General features: G+C 32.7%; 1 protein-coding gene across 1 annotated transcript; it reads left to right on the top strand.

Annotated features, from left to right (window-relative positions):
• The first annotated feature begins 7,132 nt into the window (after nucleotides 1–7,132).
• On the top strand, nucleotides 7,133–21,259 carry Hey (Hairy/E(spl)-related with YRPW motif). Its single transcript, XM_088263459.1, has 3 exons — nucleotides 7,133–8,049; nucleotides 8,954–9,171; nucleotides 19,763–21,259. Exons 2-3 carry the CDS (start codon nucleotides 8,988–8,990, stop codon nucleotides 20,260–20,262), a joined length of 684 nt encoding a protein of 227 aa, XP_088119585.1. The 5' UTR covers nucleotides 7,133–8,049; nucleotides 8,954–8,987; the 3' UTR covers nucleotides 20,263–21,259.
• The last annotated feature ends 334 nt before the right edge of the window (nucleotides 21,260–21,593 follow it).

Below are 21,593 nucleotides of genomic sequence, written 5' to 3'. Positions count from 1 at the left end.
TTTTAATACATTGTGTTATATTTTAAATCTTTAAAAACGTTCTCCTGAAAAATCAGGTTTTTTGATTTATGACGTTCTTGAAAGGAGTGAGCGAAATGTGTTTCTAAAAACAAAATATTATAATAAATAATAAAATCACAACAATATAAAATTCATGAGACAATAATAACCAAAAACAAAAGTTTTATTTCTTATATATGATTTAAAGGCCTTAGGCTTTTATTTTAGTATGTGTTTTCCTTCATTTGTTATATAGAAAATTTATCAGAATCGATCACCAAACCTTTACATAATAAGGATTGATTAGTTCAACACCCTATTGATCCAATGGGATGCCCTATGCACCACTTTAGTCAGGATGGAGCCAAAACAATATTTATTTAAATCATATACATATATTTTTTAATGGTATTCAATTAATAAAATAATTCATCAAGAAGTGACCTAAGATGATTTTATTTTATTTTTTTAATGATTTATATCGTAGTCGTACTGGAGAAAGTGACCAAATAACAAAACGTAAAATGTTCAGGAGGGCCATTTAAGTCACTTTTGCTTGGCAAGAGAATAAACATCAATGCAGTTAGTCATTTTTAACAAGTCTATTTTTTAAACTTCCAAGTTTTGAATCGCTTTGGGATTTTTTCAGGGCAACATTATGCTAGAAAGATATTATGATATCAAATAGTCAATGATTACGTTTTTGTAAAAAATGCACTTGGTCACTTTCTCCTGTATCACTACGATATTATAGACTATTTCATGTAGGTTCTAATCAGTTAAAAACAAGAAACACTTTGAATGTGTTTAACAATACAATGCAGCAAGAAATATAACTAAACACTGTAAAAAATCAGCTACCGAAAGTTTACAATGTTCATCATACAAGATATATTTTTTGCTAAATGTTTTTTACTGGTTTGTTGACAAATGGGAATCAAGTATATCACAAAAGCTCACCCTCCATAGTACAATATCAGAGTAAACAAGAAATACCTTCTTGTGCGGGTAAGTGCACAAGATTAAGAAGGGAATAATAAAAATCATAGTAGAAAAAATAATCTCTTTTTTTTTTCTCTCCCACACTGCCTTATCAGATCGTCCTTTTTAATCTACCATTTGTTGATGTGACCTAAAACTTCACATTATTCAGCAGCACCTTGTATTATGTAAACATCTTGCATTTAAGAGGAATTTTAAAACTTGTTTTTTTAAATTACAAAATCTAAAATTATAAAATTTGTTATTAGTATTTAATTTACGTACAAATAATATAAAATTTACAACATTTTGAGTGTGTCCAAATACTTGTTCACAAATCTGGATTATCTCCATTTAAGAGTAATTTTTTGCATTATTTTTTGCATCTCAACGTAGATGAAGAAGAATTGGGAAGCCTTACGACCGTCACAGGCTTGGCCAAGTGATCACTTTACACACGTGTAACATTCACCAATTCCACTCATGGTTGACAACCAAACTACTCAATTTTGATTAGTATCCGTCAATGATAAAATTGTAATTGATATTATCAAATTTAATGAATATTTAACTTCTTCTGCTTCTTTAAACCCTTACCCACACCCGATGGTGCATAGGGCACTGCATCATATAAATGCAGTGTTATCTTGTTCGTTAACACATGAAGGTAAGGTGATCAACCCTCCGCTTCACCTGAAGCGGAGGGCTGGTACCTAACAGTCTAGGGCAGGCATGGGGAACCTTTCTATTTCAAAAGGCCACATTCACTTATCTGATTCAACATCAGGCCGCAGTTAAGAAAACTTTAACACCCCTCCTATAAACTTAATATTTTAATTTTATCACAATATAAATTGTTAAAAATGCAATTGAAAAAAATATAGAATAAATGCATATTTACAAAAATTGGCATCAGTCAAAAGGCCGCACTAGAATTGCCAAAAGGCCGCAGGTTCCCCATGCCTGGTCTAGGGTTATATTAAATGAATATTAGAGTTGAAAATCACTTATGTTTATTTGACCCCCCCCCCTGGGGATCGAACCCGGGGCCTCCAGTACGGTAGCAGAGCATGCTAACCATTACACTATGGAAGCGAACATAAATATTTAACATTAACATTAATTTCTATATTCGTAAGATTTAAAGACGATCTTATATATTTTTCTTTATAAATTCCCTTTCCCACGATTGCCATGTACAAAGACTTCGTTTTTATTTTGATCCAACTGTTCAAACGTAGTCTGAATGACTTATTTTCAGAACACCTTTTCTCCCACGCCTCGTAATGTTTCTTTTCTGGTATTAAAAAACACAGGTAAAGGATTCTCATTCATTTGACCGCAAGAAATATTATTTGGCAACTCATTCAGAACAGGTGTTGTGCGGCAGGTATTACCTAGATACCAACAGCGTTCTAAGCTCACAAGACAGGACTAGTCGAATCACTTTTAATTGACCGTCTTACATTTTCATAAAGCTAATTTTTTAAACCTTTTCCATGCAACTATTCATGTTTTATGCTACATGTTAAATTTATTACCGTATAACTAATTAAAAGCTTTTTTATATTATTTCTTCACCTTGTTAAAGTTCGCGAATTTCAAAGATAAACCTTTTAATAAAAAGTAAGGATTTTTTTTAGAGGTACGGTTTTTAAACTGGCAATTTTGATTCTATAGACTGTCAATTTGATAGTTGACAGTTGATTAGTAGTCAGTATGTTTTGCCATTTCACCATAAATAGACTAAATGACCATCATGCGCGTCGTAGGTTCGGTAAATGGGTTCAAAACAATATTCAGCTTGATCATCTTTTTCAATGCAAAATTTTGTTCACCGATGAGGCACGCCCTTACATCCATTTGAAGTCACTGTTAGGTGTGTTTATGGGCAGGTGGAATCAATGGCCCATATTTTTTTTAAAGGCCAGAATGTTACGATCAATGGAGAGCGAGAGAGAGAACAATGAATACTGACTTCTTCGTACCTCAGTTGAATGGCATTGATGTGAAAGAGCTGTGTTTCAACAAGATGGCGCAACATTCCGCACGGCAAGTGACACCATCAATTTATTGCGAAATTTGAATTTGTTTACCTATAACTAAAACACCCTTTACTTCTAATTTATGGGGATTATTCATTAAGTCCCGATATACGATTAATCGCTACATTATTTCCTTTAAAACCAGGTTTGACATAATTGAACTTTTTGATTGAAACACCGTTTTTGTATTGAAAATTAAGATTTTCTTCAAAATAAATATATGGTTCTGAAAAGAAAAAAGTTATTGAAAGGTAAGGAGTTAAAAAAATGGTAAAAATATTCATCAAAATATCTTTTTTAGAAAGTCAAATTTCAATATATATATTTTTTTTAATGCGCTCGGAACCACGACCGACATCTAGCACGGCCGTTCGCGTTCTGAATTAAAACGACTGAGATCTCAGCCTTAAAGCATTTTTAAAGCATTTTTTTTCAATCTTATTAATATACATACTTATGTGTTTTTAGCACTTCGATTTTCCCTTTTCATTTTTTTATGCTGGGACCACGCTTTACATCCGCTCAAATACAATTCCCTTTTACATGAATAGATAAAATACTTCTCATAAATCTATGAACTTCTCCTTACAAATACCACGTAAAAAAATTAAAGGGTTAAATACGGAAGTGGATGAATTCCGAACAAAAAGCCTGACAGATAGAAATATGTATGTTCAATGTAATATAAACTTTACTAAATAAAGCTGAACAAAGAACCGTGGGGTGGAAATGAATATGAATAGTGATATATGAGAAGGAATGGAGGATTAAATGAAACACTAAGTTTTGACTAAGGGTGTAGTATTTATCTTAGCCTCACAGAGAGAGTGAACGTATCTACAATAAATATCGATTTTCAAACTAATTGGGACCGCTACAAAAAGTTATTCAAGTATTTTTTCTCTCATTAATTGATTCGGAAGTCACTCTTCAACCTTCAACGTCCCAAGGACCCAACTCTAAAATTTAGAATTAGTACTTTCAACAACGTCATATATCGAAAATCGTCAATTTTCAGTTGTGCATGTTGTCGGAATGCCCAGAAAATGTACTACATCCCAGCAAAAGTGGCATATTTTTAACGTAATATTTACCCGCTATAGGGCAGAAAGTGTTGTTTTTGCATTTTGAAGAAAAAGTATTTTTTATTTTTTATTTTTGAAATACTTAATATTTTTCAAATGGAGAAAAAACATTCAGGTTTTACGTAAAAGGATCTTTAGCACAGTAATAGTTCAATAAGTGGCTTGATAAAAATCAAAAATCCTGAAAAATCAAGTTTTTTTTATATATGACTTTGTTGAAAGGAGTGAGCGATACGGTATTTGAAAATGATGCGGAACGCATCAAAACACGTATCACAGTAGATTTTAAGAAATAGTGGTTTTTACTAAGTAAACTTTCATTTAAAAAAATCCCTTACTTACATATTTGCAAAAACATGACAATATTAAAATAAAATAACATTGCTTGTGTTCATTATTCAATGACGTCAGTGAGCCGAATGTTTAACAACTAATTTGAATGAAAAACAGTCTTACAACATTTTGAGTGTGTCCAAATACTTGTTCACAAAATCTGGATTATCTCCAATTACAGGAGTTATTTTCATATTATTTTTTGACATCTCATCAAAGATGAAGAAGAATATGGAAGTCTGGGCATTTACGGGGCTGACGACCGTCATCGGCTGGTTGAAGTGATCACTTTACACACGTGTAACATTCACCAATTCTACCCATTATTGACAACCACACACTTCTCAAATTCTTGGAAGTTCTTTATATATGAACCAATTTAGACACCTTGTTCTTGAATCACTAGAACTTCACTAGAGACATCTATTGGTGAGATGTAAAGGTTTCTAAATTGGTTCATATATAAAGAACTTCCAAGAATTTGAGTAGTGTGGTTGTCAATAATGGGTAGAATTGGTGAATGTTACACGTGTGTAAAGTGATCACTTAAACCAGCCGATGACGGTCGTCAGCCCCGTAAATGCCCAGACTTCCATATTCTTCTTCATCTTTGATGAGATGTCAAAAAATAAAAGCAGTCTTTGATTATGAATTTTGTGATTGATAACGAAATAGTATTTTGCAATCGATAGGATAATGTGGAACAAATAATGTTTTTATTAAAATAATGAAATCGAGGAGGCATAAAAGCATAGTCTGAAACTTCGAGACCAGTATAAAAACAAGATGTTTAGTACGTGTCCATCCCCTGAAGAAGGCAAGCTGTTTGAAGAAACTTGAAATTATTATTTCTTGTAATTATATTACTTACTTAATTATATTATTATTGTACTAAAAATAAAAGTAGGGAAGAACAAGTTTTGTGTTTTATTAATTTTATAATGTTTATAGAATGTGCCATAAAGTATCAGTAAAAAAATCATTTCAAAACAAGAAGTTATGAATAATTTATATTCAGTAGGATGGAATACAAAATATCGAGGTTCCAGTCGATGTTAAAGGAATATTTTTTAACTATACATTTTCCCATTATTTTTAATAAATCCATTCATTTTATTATGATTATCATAATATTAATGAGTAAATTAATATGCGTATTTTGATCGATATTCACATTAAACCATAACTTTTATCGTACTTGAAATTTTTATCCTTTAGGTCATTTTTATTAGAAGCTGTCCCACCGCATTCCCAGATCTGATACAGAAGCATCTAGCAATTTTCCTTGAGGTCATAAAAAATAGCATAAATGATACAAAAAAGCCCCTATTTATTTGCAAAGATTGTCATCGATATATCCAATATCATCGTGCATCACGCCAACCCAATCCCTTTCCCGAAACCATCCCTAATTCCCAATTAGTAATCCTTTCACCCCAAACTTTCTCCGTCTTATTATGTACTATCACAATAGTGCAGATCAGCCATCTGCAAGCAGCCGAACGGTGCTGCACACCGTCTACTTCCGGTGTCCCAGATTCCCTTCCTGTCGCAGCTGATGTGGGTCACAGTGACCTTGTGCCTAGCGCCTTGTGCAGACCCACCGACATACGTACACTAGGGATTTGAGGGTTAAGATCTTATGTCTGCGATAGGTCGGAAAGATCAGGGTTGGGTGTAATGTAAAATAATATAAACGGCGGTCTGATTTTTCCATAGATGATAATTCCGCAAATAAATTAAGCGCACTTAAATTATAATAAAATTTCATGGTTTACACAACATATTTGGAAATGTATGATGAGATGCCTGAACGTATGAAAGAATTTAAAAAGAAATGTTTTGTGTACTGTAAGAAGATGTCAATATTTATATGTGATGTTAATTAAGTTTAAAAAATAGTTCGTATTAAATATATAAGCTATCTTAAGAAATAAAAAAAAAAATTAAAATGTTAAATTCTTGAATTCCATTTAGTAATCAAATTAAATATAATCCAATGATTTTTATTAAAACTTTATGATTAAATAAAAATAAAGGTTTTTTTTGGCCAGAAGGCGTATCACAAGATTCTAAGAAAACTATTGTATTTAAAAATTTATATAACTTCTTGGATCTCAAGTAAAAGGTTAAATAATACAAATTGACAGTTTAAATGTTAAACGTTTTCCTTATTTTGACACATGTATAATTTTGACTGTTGACAGATAATAAGTTGGTTTTTAATTTATTTTTGTTATCGTTGTTTTGTCCTAGTCTTAAACTACGAACGTGAATTATTTGTAATTAATTTGATGTACAATTAAGGTAACTGAATTCAATAATCTAAGAAAATACATAAATTTTATTTATCTAACTTTGCGAGTATATAAAAAAAATTGTAATCATTTCATAGGACTAGTTTTAAGTTATTAGGGCGAAAATTCGCTTCGCTTTGTTTACGATTTCTTCTCACGCTCTCGAGTCAATAGCGCGGTGTATTTTCCTGAAATCACCACCCCTAAATAATCACCCCCGTCTAATAAATACTACTCACTGCACATCGGAGAATTTTACTATGTAGTGGTTATATAACAGACTGGTATTGTGTTTGTGTCTGTGCGTAGTATCCCCTCGTAGTACCTACCAACACTTGCGGCCCGAGGCAGCTATGAATGAGTCCCGCCACGTGAGTAGGAACAAGCGATCACTCGACCACCGCCCGTGCACGCGTCGACACGTTGCTCAGACACACGCTAACACGCGCGCACATACAGGCGCTTTCCGCCCGCGAAAATTATAATTTTCCGAAACAAAATAAACTTTTTAAAATATCGAAAAACAAATGTTTCAAATTAAGTGACTCTAATCGAATTTCGTGAAGCTTGTCAATAAAAAAATATTTAAAAAAACTTTTTTTTGTGCTTTCCTGAAAAACTTGTGAAATTTAGTGCACCAACGTCTTGTCGCGTGGCTTTCATTATATTAAACGATGGCATCCGTCGCTTCTTGACCTTCGATTTTATCTCAACGGGAAATAAAAACTTAGAACACTGGCAGTGAATTAAAAAATAATTATCGTATATTCGAAATAAAATATCATTACTTACTGTCAAATTTCTTTTATTTGACTGATATATGTTTTTCTTATAATCAAAAAGTGACTGAAATTTTTCGACACCCTTCAACATAGAAAAGGGAATTGTGACTTCGATCCTAAATATAATTTTAAAAAATAATTATATTGGAAATAAAAATTGACTTTCGAATTTCTTACCCACAGTAGAAATTACTGAATTTTTCCACAGCCTTGAAAAGTGAGTCGTGCCTTCGATCCTAAATATATCAATTCGATATTCGTATAGTTTTTCAAGTGAGTGAGTGATACAAGTATAATTTTGAATTCCCGAGCAGCCCAGAAAGGTGGCTTTCCGTCCGGTAGGCGGGGGCGGCGCGCTGGAGTACGGGGGCTCGGCGGCGGGGGCGGGGCCTCACGGGCCCGCGGCCCCGGAGCCCTGGGGCTACACCCAGCACCAGTGGGCGCCCCCCACCAGGGCCAGCAAGAGAACCCACTCGGAGAGTGATGACTGTGATGATGTCTTCTCGGAGGAATCTAGTAAAGACCAGTAAGTGAATTACCTATCTAATTAATTGTGAATTATCTAAATAAACTTGCTCCAAAGTTTAAATATTCCGATATTTTAACTTTGGAGCAAAATAATTTTAGTAACTATGTGTATAAATATTTTAAACAAAACTTCATCTAATTATATTACTTTCTATACCTACGCATATAATTTAGAAGTGATACTAAATAAAATTAAATAATATAGGAATAACCTTTAATTTGAATAAACGTGCTTAAAAGTTTGAATGTGTGATATATTTAATTATTTTTACTGTTATTTTCATCCATTTCCATGAATAATAAAATTTAAAAAATCTTATATCTAATTATTAGGTTTTCTAATATTTTTAATAAATCAAGTAATTTTTGAAACCTCTTTCGTTTGTGTGATTTTGACTCTAACAAACAAAATACATTGTCATAACAATAACTAAAGGATATAAGATGAGATAGAGATAGGGGAAGAAAAAAAACGTAATTAACTGACAATAAGGAAAAAGAAATAAAATCTTGAAAAAGTCATACATAATGAAAAAAAGAGAATTACAAATATGTTGTTTGGAATTTTTTTTCATTTAAATATATTTTTGAAAGAAATGTACTCAATTATTGGGCATTTTGTCAATGAAAACAAACAATAAATGCGGAATAAAGAATCACAATACACTTAATAATTATTTTTATTTTATTTTTAAATACTGAAAATAGATATCTATTTAACTAACTTTAAAAATAACATGTGTCTTAATACTGATTTTTATTTTTATTTTTAATTTATCTAATTAGTATGTCTGCATTTATCACGAAAAGATTTATTTTAGAAATTCGCATTACATATATCAGTAAAGTACAAGTAAGTCAGTAAAATACATGTCAGTATAATGTTTGTTGCAACTTTGCAGGTGCACCTCGCCGGGTGACGCTGACTCCTGCCAGATGATGTCGCGAAAGAAACGGCGTGGAGTGATAGAGAAGAAACGTCGGGACAGAATCAACTGTTCCCTCTCCGAGCTGAAGCGGCTTGTACCAACTGCCTTAGAAAAACAAGGATCGGCCAAGTTGGAGAAAGCCGAGATTCTTCAGCTTACAGTCGAGCATCTGAAAATGCTTCATGCAAAAGGTAAATTGCTTACATATTTATACTTTACTCTACTCTTTTCTAATTTTACCCTTATCCGCACCCAATAGTGGATAGGGCAGCTTGATCGTTAAATACACGAAAGAAAGGTGATCAGCCTTGTGCTTCAGGTACCACTCTAGGGTGATATTAAATAAATATTTGACTGAAAAATCGCTAATATTTATTTTGACCCTCTCGTGAATCGAACTCCAGACGTTATCACTTTATCTTAGTTAAATATATCTAGAATACATTTTGTACAGTGCATATTGTGCTAACTAAAATCGTCCGCTTCAGTAATCTAATGGTCACCACGCTCGGGTTCGATTCCCAGGTAATTAATTAACATAAGTGATTATTCACTCTAATATTTATTCAACATTACGGAGCGACACACTATCGCTAACGATAGTGAATTCAGGCATTTCCAATACTTTTTAAATATTTAACACTAAAGTTTTTCGGGAGCGTAACAGTGAAAATAATCATTGTTTTTTGATTACTTAAAAACGGGTAAAAGGACGTAAAAGATTACGGTGTTTGATTTGGGGTAGAACGGATTTTTTGTGATCCCATCTGATGCATTATTTCCCCGAATCCCGGGAAAGGGGGTCACTAGATATTTTAGGAACGGGACGAAATTGAAAGGATTGTTTCCTGTTTACTTTCTCCGTTTGCCAACTGATTGGGCTTCGTAAAACAACGTTTTAAGGGAAATATATAAAATAAAAAAGATACATGATAACATACATATGTCTATAAATTGTCATTATCATTTTTATTTAATCATCATAGATCTGAAAAATAATTTTGTTGATAAAACTGATTTAAATCACACAACAAATTAAATTTGAAAATTATTATATTTTTTAGTGTGTCCAAAAACTGGTTAAATTACAAGCTACATAAAAAATAAAAAGTCATGTTTTTAAGCGGAGCTCAAGTATGTCAATTTAATCCAAGATAAAAATAATATTTAATAACTTTGCATTCAAATAAAAAAGTCTTTGTATAATAAAAGCTTTCCCTATTCCTACATAGATACCTGTTGTGAACTCACGTGTACTAGGTCACAAGTTTGATCAATACATATATCTAAAAGTTCAAAAAATTGAGTAGTGTGGTTGTCAATTATGGGTTTAATTGGTAAATGTTACATGTGTGTAAAGTGATCACTTAACCAATCCTATGATGGCCGTAAGCCCTGTAAATCCTCAGACTTCAATATTCTTCTTCATCTATGTTGAGATATCAAAAATTTTAATAATAAAGAGAATCAGATAAAAGTAAGTAAAATTTAATTAAAAATAAACACATTTTTTTTAAATTATAAAATAACAGTTTTAATAACTTTTCAAATTGAACCCTTTGAATTATCTTTATAAATTTTTCTGTACGCTATTAATGCTTCATTTCCTTAAAAACTGGAATTATGTAAGTATCTATTATATCTACATATATCACAATACAAGCTAACGGAAAACATGCAGGTTTTCAAAGAAATGTTCATAACACTAAAACCGGAAGTTATATGAACACACCTACCTGCTTTTGTCGTTATTAAAAAAGTGAAACTGTTGAATTCGCAAATTGAATAAAGGATGCCAAATAAAAAGTGAAATCCTGTTACATCCTGTTTTTTAAGTGCTTGTAGAAGATCAAAAGAAATGCAGTTATGAAATCGGTTAGTTGTGAATGCACTACCTAACTGTTAATATTTTTTTAAAAAATCACAACAATGAATATTTTCACGGTTACACTAACGATTTTTTTTATTTATTTGTAAAACGTATTAAAAATGCCTTAAAATTCATTTCTGTTAATGGTAATGCATTAAGTAGACTGAATTCAGTCCAAATGCGATCTCTAATATGAATGAGTGTGATGGGTGTTCGAATGGTGAAATAAAGAAAGAATGCTTGGCTGCGATAAGCATTATCGCTAAAATTAAAAATGTGTTGAGTTGGTTTGCACATATGGAACGAATGAGTGAGAACAGAACGGTTAAACAAATTTATGAGGCGAATGTTATTCGAGCTTAGGACTTTAGGAAGAACAAAGAAAACTTGGCACGATCAATTGTGTCAAATACTTGAAAACGGTCAGGTCAAGAGGTGAATTTATCGGCTGGTATGTATGAGGAGATACATGGATGTGAATGATGGGAATTATGTTTGCAAATACATAGTGGTGTGGCGTTCTATTCTCTCTACCTACCCATGTTAGTAAGTTTGATTTATCACGAGTATAAGCCTCTCGAGTGGCCTTCAAAACTGGACCAAGACGAATTCAACCCTTATGCCCTTTTCCATTGTATGGGGACAGGCAGCGGTTAATAAAAATTCTGTTTTTGCTCATATTTCAATCTTTTACAACAAAAAATAACACTCTTACTAACCATTAGCACTTCCGGGATATTATTATCACTATTTTATAGTGAGGGAGAGACACCTGTTGCCTTCTAGTCCCAACTACCTGGCAGGGTTCAGAGAAGGCAAAAAAAAATTATGGATAAAGTTATACTTGCGTGTAACTCAAAAGAGTAGGTTTTATAATACGCATGATCAAAAATGGTGCAGTTATTAAAATAACCCCTTTTAAAATAAGAAAAAGGTTGTTTTTTTGCAGAACTGGGTTTTTAAGGACCTTAAAAGTATTATCAATAAGTCACTCTTCATTTTAATACGTCCAACTGTTCGTTGTCAGGTGGGAATAACATGTTACAGGTGGTGAAAGATAAAAGCTTGTATTAATTTATTTTAAAGAGATCCTTTATGTCCGTTGAAACAAAGCTATTTATTTTTTTCAGTAACGGTTCTAATATATAGTCTGCATAAATATTATGTGAAATAAAAAGATATGTAGAGATTATATTTTGTGTATAAAACGAATCATTCAACCCAGATATTTTAAAATAAATTTTGTCTAATTATTTAATCATTTTAATTATTGTCTTATTTGTTTACTATGAGGGAGTTTATTTTTTCTTTTTAATATTTTTTAAGAAGAATATCTTTGAAAACGAATATTTCTACAAAAATTGCTTATCCTTGGGCTTACAATAAAATATTTCTTGAGAGCTTTTATATTTTGAGCAACCATATTATTTTCTTAGTTCTCATCCGCACTCAATAGTACTACACAGGGCATTGAATCGACTATTTTTGCATATACATGCAATACTAATTTAATCATTAATTTTACGAAGGTGAAGTGATCAGTCTTGCATTGTAGATACAAGTCCGTGTTATTATTTTTAAAATGTGTATTTTCAAATTAACTTTTTTTTTAAAATTCATTCCTCGGGAATCTCACCCAAGACCTTGTACACAGTAGGTAAACAAACCAATGAACTACAGAGGCAGGCAACTTCCCATCATATATACTACTACTGCCAATAAAATGTGATTTAGGCCAATACATTTGACAGATCAAAAAGATAATGATTATTGCGTGACTTTGGTGGAGATACGTTACATATTATATTACAAACGTATATAAGTGTAGGATTTATTTTAAATAAAGCTTTGCAAATGGGACATGCGGTTAAACCGTTATGAGATTTCCGTCTTCCGGTGTAGGTAGGTACCTACATAGGTACTAAGTACCTACCTTCAATAGTGAATTTTGAACAGGTCACGGTACTTACCCTCCACCCTCTGGGGAGCCGGCCAATCACAATTCTCCGTTTATTATTTAGGTATTCAGTGCTTCCTGCGTCATGTCCCAACGCTAGACAGTTGAAAATATTTGTTAATGGAATATTTTAGTTTTTCCGATTCAAATGGGACAAACAAAATTTAATGAGGGGTATTTTTCTTTTTTTTTCTGGAGTAAATTTTTCTTTTGTCAATTTGACAATCTTTATCTACATATGTATACTTTAACAAAGCTTTAACTTCTCATTTTTCCCATTATCTACGATTATTGACACATAGGGTATCTTACATCGATGAGCGCGGATAATGAATCATTGCGTCATAATGAAATAGGGATTCTGAACAGTACTTTTACGAGTGTATCCTTATGGGAAAAAAAATATTTTCCTTGGAATCGAGTCTCTGACCTCTTGTTGAATTTCTAGTGTTCGAAGCATAGAAGTGTGCATATACAAATATACATATTTATGACCATAAATGATTTACCATTTTATTCACGTTACCATTGTTTATGGTTTTTTATGGTTTTCTCCACCGAAAGTTTCCAATTTTTTAAAAAATTTTAAAGAGAAATATTTGTGTTTTTATTATTTACAAAAATACTTTAATTTCATTCTATTTCTGTGAGCTTAAGCAGCTCATTATTAGAAATAGGTATCAAATTGTGGTAGAGTGTATTTGAACCGAGAAATTCTGACTCGAGAGTCCACGACACTAACCACGGGACCACAACCCGACACTGTGAGTCTGTTGACTCATTCTTTTCATGACCAATCATTTTGACTGAGAAGAGAAGAATTAAGTTATTATATGGAAAATTACTCTGACTCTGGTCTTTATATCATGATACCCGTCAAATATAAAATCCATCGCCCAGTCTGTAAATATTAAATGTAAAATCCCGCACTCGATGGACAAAAAATGGTAAAAGCATTAACCATTAAATGACTAAAACCACCAAGATCCATTGCGGTTGGCTCAGCGGTTTGTAGAGCTTTATAGTCGGCATTGTAATAATAAATCTGTTTTAAAATCATTTCCCTAAACGGTTAGTGGAATTACTTTTCTTCAGGTCCCATGACAGGCTCCTGTGAAGTAATTGCGCCATGAAAATAAAAGATATCTTTTTTGTTAATATTTACTGAAGCGACAAATCAGTGCAATAATCAAATTAGGCTATTGATATCGTGTTATTTGAAGCAATGTATGTGTTTTTCTTATTTTCAAAATCATTTTAAAACTCTGAATTGGATGTTGTTTGTCTGAATCACTAACACACTGAATATATTTTATTTTTTTGAAGGCAGATTATTAAATAATTAAAAAGAATATCAGTTTAATTCATAATCGAAACCGATTAAAGAGCAAACAATTCAATTGATCATAATCACATTACAAAACGATATCTAATCTTAAATTATGCTGAGCGCCACAAGCAATAAGTAAATTAAGATTTTTAGAATTACTTTAAAATAATTCAAATTAAATAAATTAATAATGTTATGTTCAAAATAAGCTCTAAATTCAGATGAATTTTACATAACGTAGTAATTTTATAAAGTAGTCACTCATAATTTACGCCACAGGCCAAAAAATACATACATGAGATTCCCTTTGGAATGATCTAAGACACCTTGAAATAATAAAATAATAAAACAAATAAAAATATTGTTAGAAATCTTTTATGGAACTTGCCATTTATGAGTAAGAAAACCAATTTTACTTATACTTTAAACAAACAACACATTTATGTTTAGTTTTAGAGCGATACTTTTTTTGAATAATACATTTAATTAATTTAATACATTTAATTAATAATAATACGGTGTTCTCAAAAATTAATTCTTACTTTTCTTGAAAAATAAAAAACGAATCATTTGCTGAAGGTACAAGAGCGGAGTGAACTGTGACGGTGTTTTTAAATCGCGCTATTGTCCATAACGCTCGAAAGCTCTCGATAAGCTCCTCGCCACCCGAAGAGCACCACCCACTCCCTGTGACATATTGTCCGGGCAACAAAACGAGGGGTGATTTTAATACTGTAATAGTCAATTGCCTTTTTATTTGCCCCTTTCCCACGACCAACCCCGCACTGACAGCTAGTATCGGTAGACAGACCACCCTCTAAATGCAAATAATGGGTTTATGGCAAATCCACGTTCTCACGGTACCTACGCTGTAAACGTACTCGGAGTCATACGTTGTTGACTCTAGTATACAGGGTAAATCACGCCACTAAAATAACTCTTATACTTGCAAATGTGATGAAACAATTCAATATAGGAATATGATAGATATGAATATGATAAATATGAGAATAAAAGAGGCGTCGGAAGACCTCAAAAAAAGATAGTCCGATGACATAGCCGCTGTGGGGGGTAGAAATCGGCTGCAATCAGTAATAGACCGAAAAAATGCAAATATATGGAAGAGGTAAATATGCATCAGTGTAGAACAGAAGGCTAAAGAAGAAGAAGATACTAAGGACTTCATAAAAAGACCTTCTGTGGTAATGACACTATTTTCGAGACCAACCAGAAATAGGTTAATTGGGTCAATGTTGGTGTCAGCATTATAATTTCTTACGAAAACATGGGCCGAGTAAATAAATTATTTAAATAAATGGATAAAATATTTCTTTTAAATAGAAAACTCTCGTGAAAAGGGTAAAAAAAAATCTTTTGCTGAATTATTTATTGGGCAAGACATTATTCAACATATGATGTTTAGTTTCACTTTAACGGTCAAAATATATATATATATATATTTTTAAAATTTAACCGGATACCACTAAGTGGCAAATGAAAACCCTTTCATAACCATCCAAATTTGATACCCTTTATACTTTAACATTATTTCTTCGGCAGACATTTTCTTATGTCAATATTTCCAAGATTCTCGGCCGTGTCAAGTCAAGCTTGATAATATTTTTGCAGGTCCGTCAACCCAAAGATACACGTGTGCGACATGAGTCGGGTCTTGCTTTATCTTTCCCCTTCCATATATATTATTTACCTTCACATTTGAGCAAATATAAACCGTATGGTATCTTGAAATCGACTGTTCTTGAATACCATAATCGATGCAACAAAGACTGGATTTACGTACACTCAGTAAAAAATAACGGGGGGAATCCCCTATTCTTTGATTCAATGTTCCGGAGAGATAATCAACCTTTTAGTTATTTGTCTGTAAAAATATTGATATTATACTATTATATAAATATTGATACTAATTATCTAAATTTCATCTGTCTTACCATATCCACACAGTTTTATATTATTATCCTTATGTATTAAATATTTATAAGCGGGTAATTTATTGAATTTCAAAAAGTTTTCAATACTTTTTTGAGTAATATAATTTTTTTCGTATAAGTATGTAGGTACCAGGAGCATACGAAGTCAAAGAGGTAGTAATTAGAACATTTAGTTCGCTGTCCGCAGGTGCGCGAGCATTGCTACCCTTTATGGTATACCGAGCTTTCCCACGGGTTGCCCTCTACGATTATTATTATACTTTACACTCTACATCCCTTGTTCCTGGGACTACTAACACACATGCACTCACACACGCGTGGTGCACTTATGCTCAGCACACATACACGTTAAGGGAGGGAAGCCAAAACTTTTGAGCATGTTCCGATAAGTAATATGTAGTGTACCTCATTTCCTATAATTTCCATAATGGAGCATAAAACATTGTGATCACTTCCTCTTAACGGATGACTAATGTCATTCTTAGTTTAGTGGTGTAATTATAATCTGAATAATTTTGGATGATTTATATAGCTGCATTTTTGTTTAATAAAATAATAGGTATATTAAGGGCGCTTAAAGGGGGAAAAAACTTAATCGGCTACAAGAACTCCACGAAATACACTGAATTAATAGATTTTTATCTTCTTCTTTCTGGCTCCATCCCAACTTATCGTTTTTGAAGACTGTTGATGTCAGCTCTCCTCGTCATCGGCTTGTAGGTCCTTCTGTCCTAATGTATTTTTTTATAAAACTTTTATAAAGTCATATTAAACTTTTTTTATCATATTTAATTAATGTAGGCAATATCTTGGCAAATCCGTTAGTACTTTTAAGCTTTTATCGCTACAAAAGTTTTTTTTAATCCTGTTTTTTTTTTCTAAAGCAAGTTTGTACCTACATAGGATAAAATTAAAAAATCCTGTTTGACAACAAAAAATATTAATTTTCTTTCGTCTTTGTTCTTCTAATCGTCTTTTGATAGCAAATTTACCTGAAGCTGAGTTTCTTTTCCGTAAATTATATTAATAAAATAATCATATTGATATGACATAAGCAATCATTTTTCGTTTAATTAATTTTTTTCTGAAATATATAATTAGATGTCGATCTAAAAAGTTTAAATAAGCCAAGTTACAAGTATACTGAATGATGTATTTAATAGGTCAAAACGTTAAAAGATATTTTGTTGGTATAAGTATTTTTCATTTATTATTTACCGGGAGAGCATGAAAAAGAGGAGGGAACTTTTTGTGTCTAATTGGATGTTAAGTTCAATACATGTGGTTTCTCTACATATCACGTTACAGCATCGCTGCTTCCTGAATGAGAAAAAATTGACCCTTATTAGTACGTACTCATCTATTGCACTCGGAAACATGGGCACCAGGCAAGCCTTAAAATGTTGTCGAACTTAAATAAACACAGTAGCTTAATTTCTTCCATTTTCATAACTCCTTTCAGTTGATGATTTATACTGACTTTTTGAAACTGTTCAGTACAAATACAAGCCAAAGATGAAAAAAATATCTATGAAATTCGTATTTCTTTCGTTTATTTTTTAATGCTGTTTAGCTTACAAAAATATATTCGTATTTACATATTTTCGACACCGGTTATGCTGACTATCAGGGGGACCAACAACGCACAGTAATGTGTATTCAAGTTTTACTAAACAATTGTCGCTTTGTGGTAGTTTCCTGAATATCCGGATTTCGAGAACGACAGCGGAAGACTGCTCTCCTAATACAGAGTGCTCTCTGTGTATTATATGTATATACTCCCCTCAGTAACTTGACCAAGTCCCTTCTCTGTTACTTTTTGCACAATCATGCTTAATGTCTAACAATATCTTCAAATATATTTTATATCTGCCGTTTGAACCAAAAACTACAGGTCTTCAAAATGTTGGTATAATTTTTATATTATTTTTTTTACGTCTGAAAGATGAAGAAGAATATTTGCCATTTTGAAACGTTTAGTTCATATATATAGAACTTCCAAGAATTTGAGTAGTGTGGTTGTCAATAATGGGTAGAATGGGTGAATGTTACACGTGTGTAAAGTGATCATTTAAACCAGCCTATGACGGTCGTCAGCCCCGTAAATGCCCAGACGTCCATATTCTTCTTCATCTTTGATGGGATGTCAAAAAATACAATGAAAAATAACTCATATAATTGGAAATAATCCTTATTTGTGAACAAGTATTTGGAGACACTCAAAATTTTGTAAATATTTTTTTTATGTTAATTCTACAAAATATATAAAATCATAGACTACATACATACATATATTGATATCAACGGTATACTTGCTCTTCATTACTTACTCTTCCAAAATTATATTAGCAAATGACAAACTTGCAAGTAAAATATGTATAAATAAAATTATGTAGGTATCTATTTAGTAAAGAAGCCTTAGGTAATAGATTTTTCAAAAATGATACCATGAAATTTTCATTAATATTTTTTATTTGCAATTTTCCCATATATTTTCCGATATTTAAGTAAAAGTTTTCAAAATCATAGTACCTGCTGTATCGATTAACGTAAACGGATATTGAAAGCTTTTAAAAGTAAATTCACAGTACAACTTTTTTTCACATTTTCTATAAATATTGTTCATACAAAAAAAATGGCTTTGCAAGAGAAAGTCTGTCAGGAACCCTAGATGCTTCTGTATCAGATCTGGGAATGCGGTGGAACAACTTTCAATGTATCGATTAGCATTTAACTATAAAACACACTTATTCGTCTTAATGCTATTTATTCTTGGGGATTTTTTTTTCTGACACCCTTCGAAGCATCTTCCGATCCCTCGTGGCTCGAGCGTGCCTGTTATTATGCGCGGAAGAAACGCGTGTGTTAGAAGGTTAAAGTTTTCTACGACGTGTGTTTCGTCCCCCCATTTTAAGTAATAGCGTTCTTTAGTTATTTATTGCGCTGCAACTTACTGAGAAACTGGAGTCGCATGTCTTTCAAAAGTCACCCCATACAGTTCGCAAACGTCGGTTTTGCTCGAATAACAATAATAATAAATGTATTATGTTTACATAAAACTGTAAATTTTACACAAACGCGTGTAAAATATCGCTATTTTCTTTTGAACTTCTGTAATACATCTTTTTGAACTACCCGTATCTCATGCATTTTGTGCCTAAAATGTGTATAAGTACTTATTGTTAGTTTTTCACTCAATTTTAAATGTGTATGCGGTGTATAAAATGTGAAAGTCGATATGCGTGGCATCAAAAGATTTCAAAAAGATATTAAACACGTCGTGTAGGTATCTATATTCATTGCACATTCATTTATCGTAGAGTCAGCCCTCAGTGTCAATTCGATTCCGCATTTTAATAACATTTGTTAGGTAATATAAATTGAGACATGTAGTGTAAGGCTGTAAATGTGGGGCAACACAACGCTAAAATGTACATTTTATGATAAATTTATGTTCTTTAATTAATCTTAATATGATATAAATAAACCAATTTTAAAAATTCAAAATAATTTAATATAATATTTTGTAAAATTTGCCCTCAGCACGGGAAAACTCAGTGAGAGCACATTACCGTAATTTGTTATTTGTAATTATGTATATGATGATAATAAATAAATAAACAAATAAATCTGATAAGTCAAAACTAACGTATATTTATTGAATTGTTCTCAGGAGTGGATACCTTCGCTTACGACCCTCAACGTTACGCGATGGACTACCACACGATCGGGTTCCGGGAGTGTGCCGCCGAGGTGGCTCGATACCTGGTCTCTTGCGAGGGCCTGGACATCCAAGATCCCATGAGACTGCGCCTCATGAGCCACCTGCAGTGCTTCGCCGCGCAGAGAGAGCTAGCGTCCAAGTCCTGCGCGGCGCCGTACGCGCCTCACGCGTACCCCGGCTACCCGCAAGTCCCCGGGGGGCAGCCGTACGCGCACGCCCACGCGCCGCTCAACAGCGCCCCCGCGCCCATGCACGAGCACCACTACAGCGAGGGCTCGGCCTCCTCGGCCCCCAGCGGGGCGCCGCCGCTCCCCGTGACGAGCACGGCCAGCTACGCGCCCGCGCCCCCGTACCACCACGCGCCTCCGCCGGCGCCCCCACCGCACCACCAGTACGCGCAGAGCGGCTCCAAGCCCTACCGGCCGTGGGGCGCCGAACTGGCCTACTGACAGAGAACTACCGGCTCGTTTGGATAGTCTTTCGTCGTTCTGTTACTGACTGAGACTGAGCTTAAATCTTACTCATAAGAATATTAATTTATCGTAGTCATACAGGAGAACGTGACCAAGTGCATTGTTTTGCAAAAACGTGATCATTGACTATTTGATATCTTACTAGCTCAATATTGCCCTGAAAAAATCCCAAAGGATTTTAAACTTAGAAGTGTAACATATTGACTTGGTAAAAATGACTAACTGCATTGATGTTTATTTTCTTGCCAAGCAAAAGTGACTTAAATGGTCCTCCTGAACATTTTACGTTTTGGTAGTTGGTCACTTTCTCCTGTACGACTACGATATGCAAAAATGCTATTTATTATACTCAAATCTAAAATACACCAACACACTGAGCAATGACAATTTAGTTGTCGCTTTGAAAATAAGCGCCCTTGAGGTAATATTTTACGAAAATGGCGCTAAACAAATTTATTATTATTGGATTTACAAGATATTAAAAAAAACACTGCAATGCTCTATTACTATTTTTAAAAAAGAAACATAACTGTAATACAGTTGGTCTTTTTTCACACAATCGTATCATTTTCGAAAACTACCACGGAACGCGAAAAAATTGATAATGGTAATTTTTCGACAGTATTCAATAATACGTATACTTTTTTAATTTTAAATTAATACGCATATCTGCCATAATCGAAATAATTACCTAGGTACTCATAAAAATAAGATTTCAACCGTATTATCTGGATGATATCGGAAATACGTTAATATTTTACAAATTATACGTTAAGTAAACATTTTTTAAAATAATGATTGTGCCTAAGCCTTCTCCATTGAAATACTGATTTGAAAAAAGCTTTATCGAGGTTGTGAATAATGAAACTTCTGACAATATTTCACTAGCTTTACAAATTGTACTATAACATGTAACTGATGAAAAAGGAAAAGTTTGAAATAAAAGAATATTGTAATGTAACAAAAATAAAAATATGACTGAAATGCTATTAAAATAGGTAATAATTTGAAGAACAGTGTTGTTGTTTTATAAGTGTCATAAAACAATGCTTAACAAAGAATTGTATTAAAGTGTGTGATATCCTTATTTGTTTATGAGTGGAAAAACTGTTAGTCATAGAATTTTATAAAAATTGTAAATATGTAAAAAGAAAGTAAATATTATACTTAATTATTGTTAGAATTATATTATAAATAGATATTTATACTAAAAATATTTACCGCCTCCAGGCACCGACCAAATGAACACTTCCGCTCAAAGAAACTATTCTTATGATAATCAATAATTTATTTAGGTAGACTTACTG

The sequence above is a fragment of the Brachycentrus maculatus genome, unplaced genomic scaffold, assembly GCF_059751285.1.
Source record: "Brachycentrus maculatus isolate JH-2025_06_01 unplaced genomic scaffold, ASM5975128v1 h1tg000199l, whole genome shotgun sequence".
In the NCBI taxonomy this organism is placed as follows: Eukaryota; Metazoa; Arthropoda; class Insecta; order Trichoptera; family Brachycentridae; genus Brachycentrus; species Brachycentrus maculatus.
Note: the sequence above shows the minus strand (reverse complement) of the source record. Positions and strands in the feature narration are given on the sequence as shown.

Coding starts and splice junctions, on each gene's coding strand:
- Hey (XM_088263459.1), top strand. CDS start 8,988: ATGATGTCGCGAAAGAAACGGCGTGGAGTGATAGAGAAGAAACGTCGG. Junction 9,172..19,762: donor GAAAATGCTTCATGCAAAAG/GTAAATTGCTTA, acceptor AATTGTTCTCAG/GAGTGGATACCTTCGCTTAC.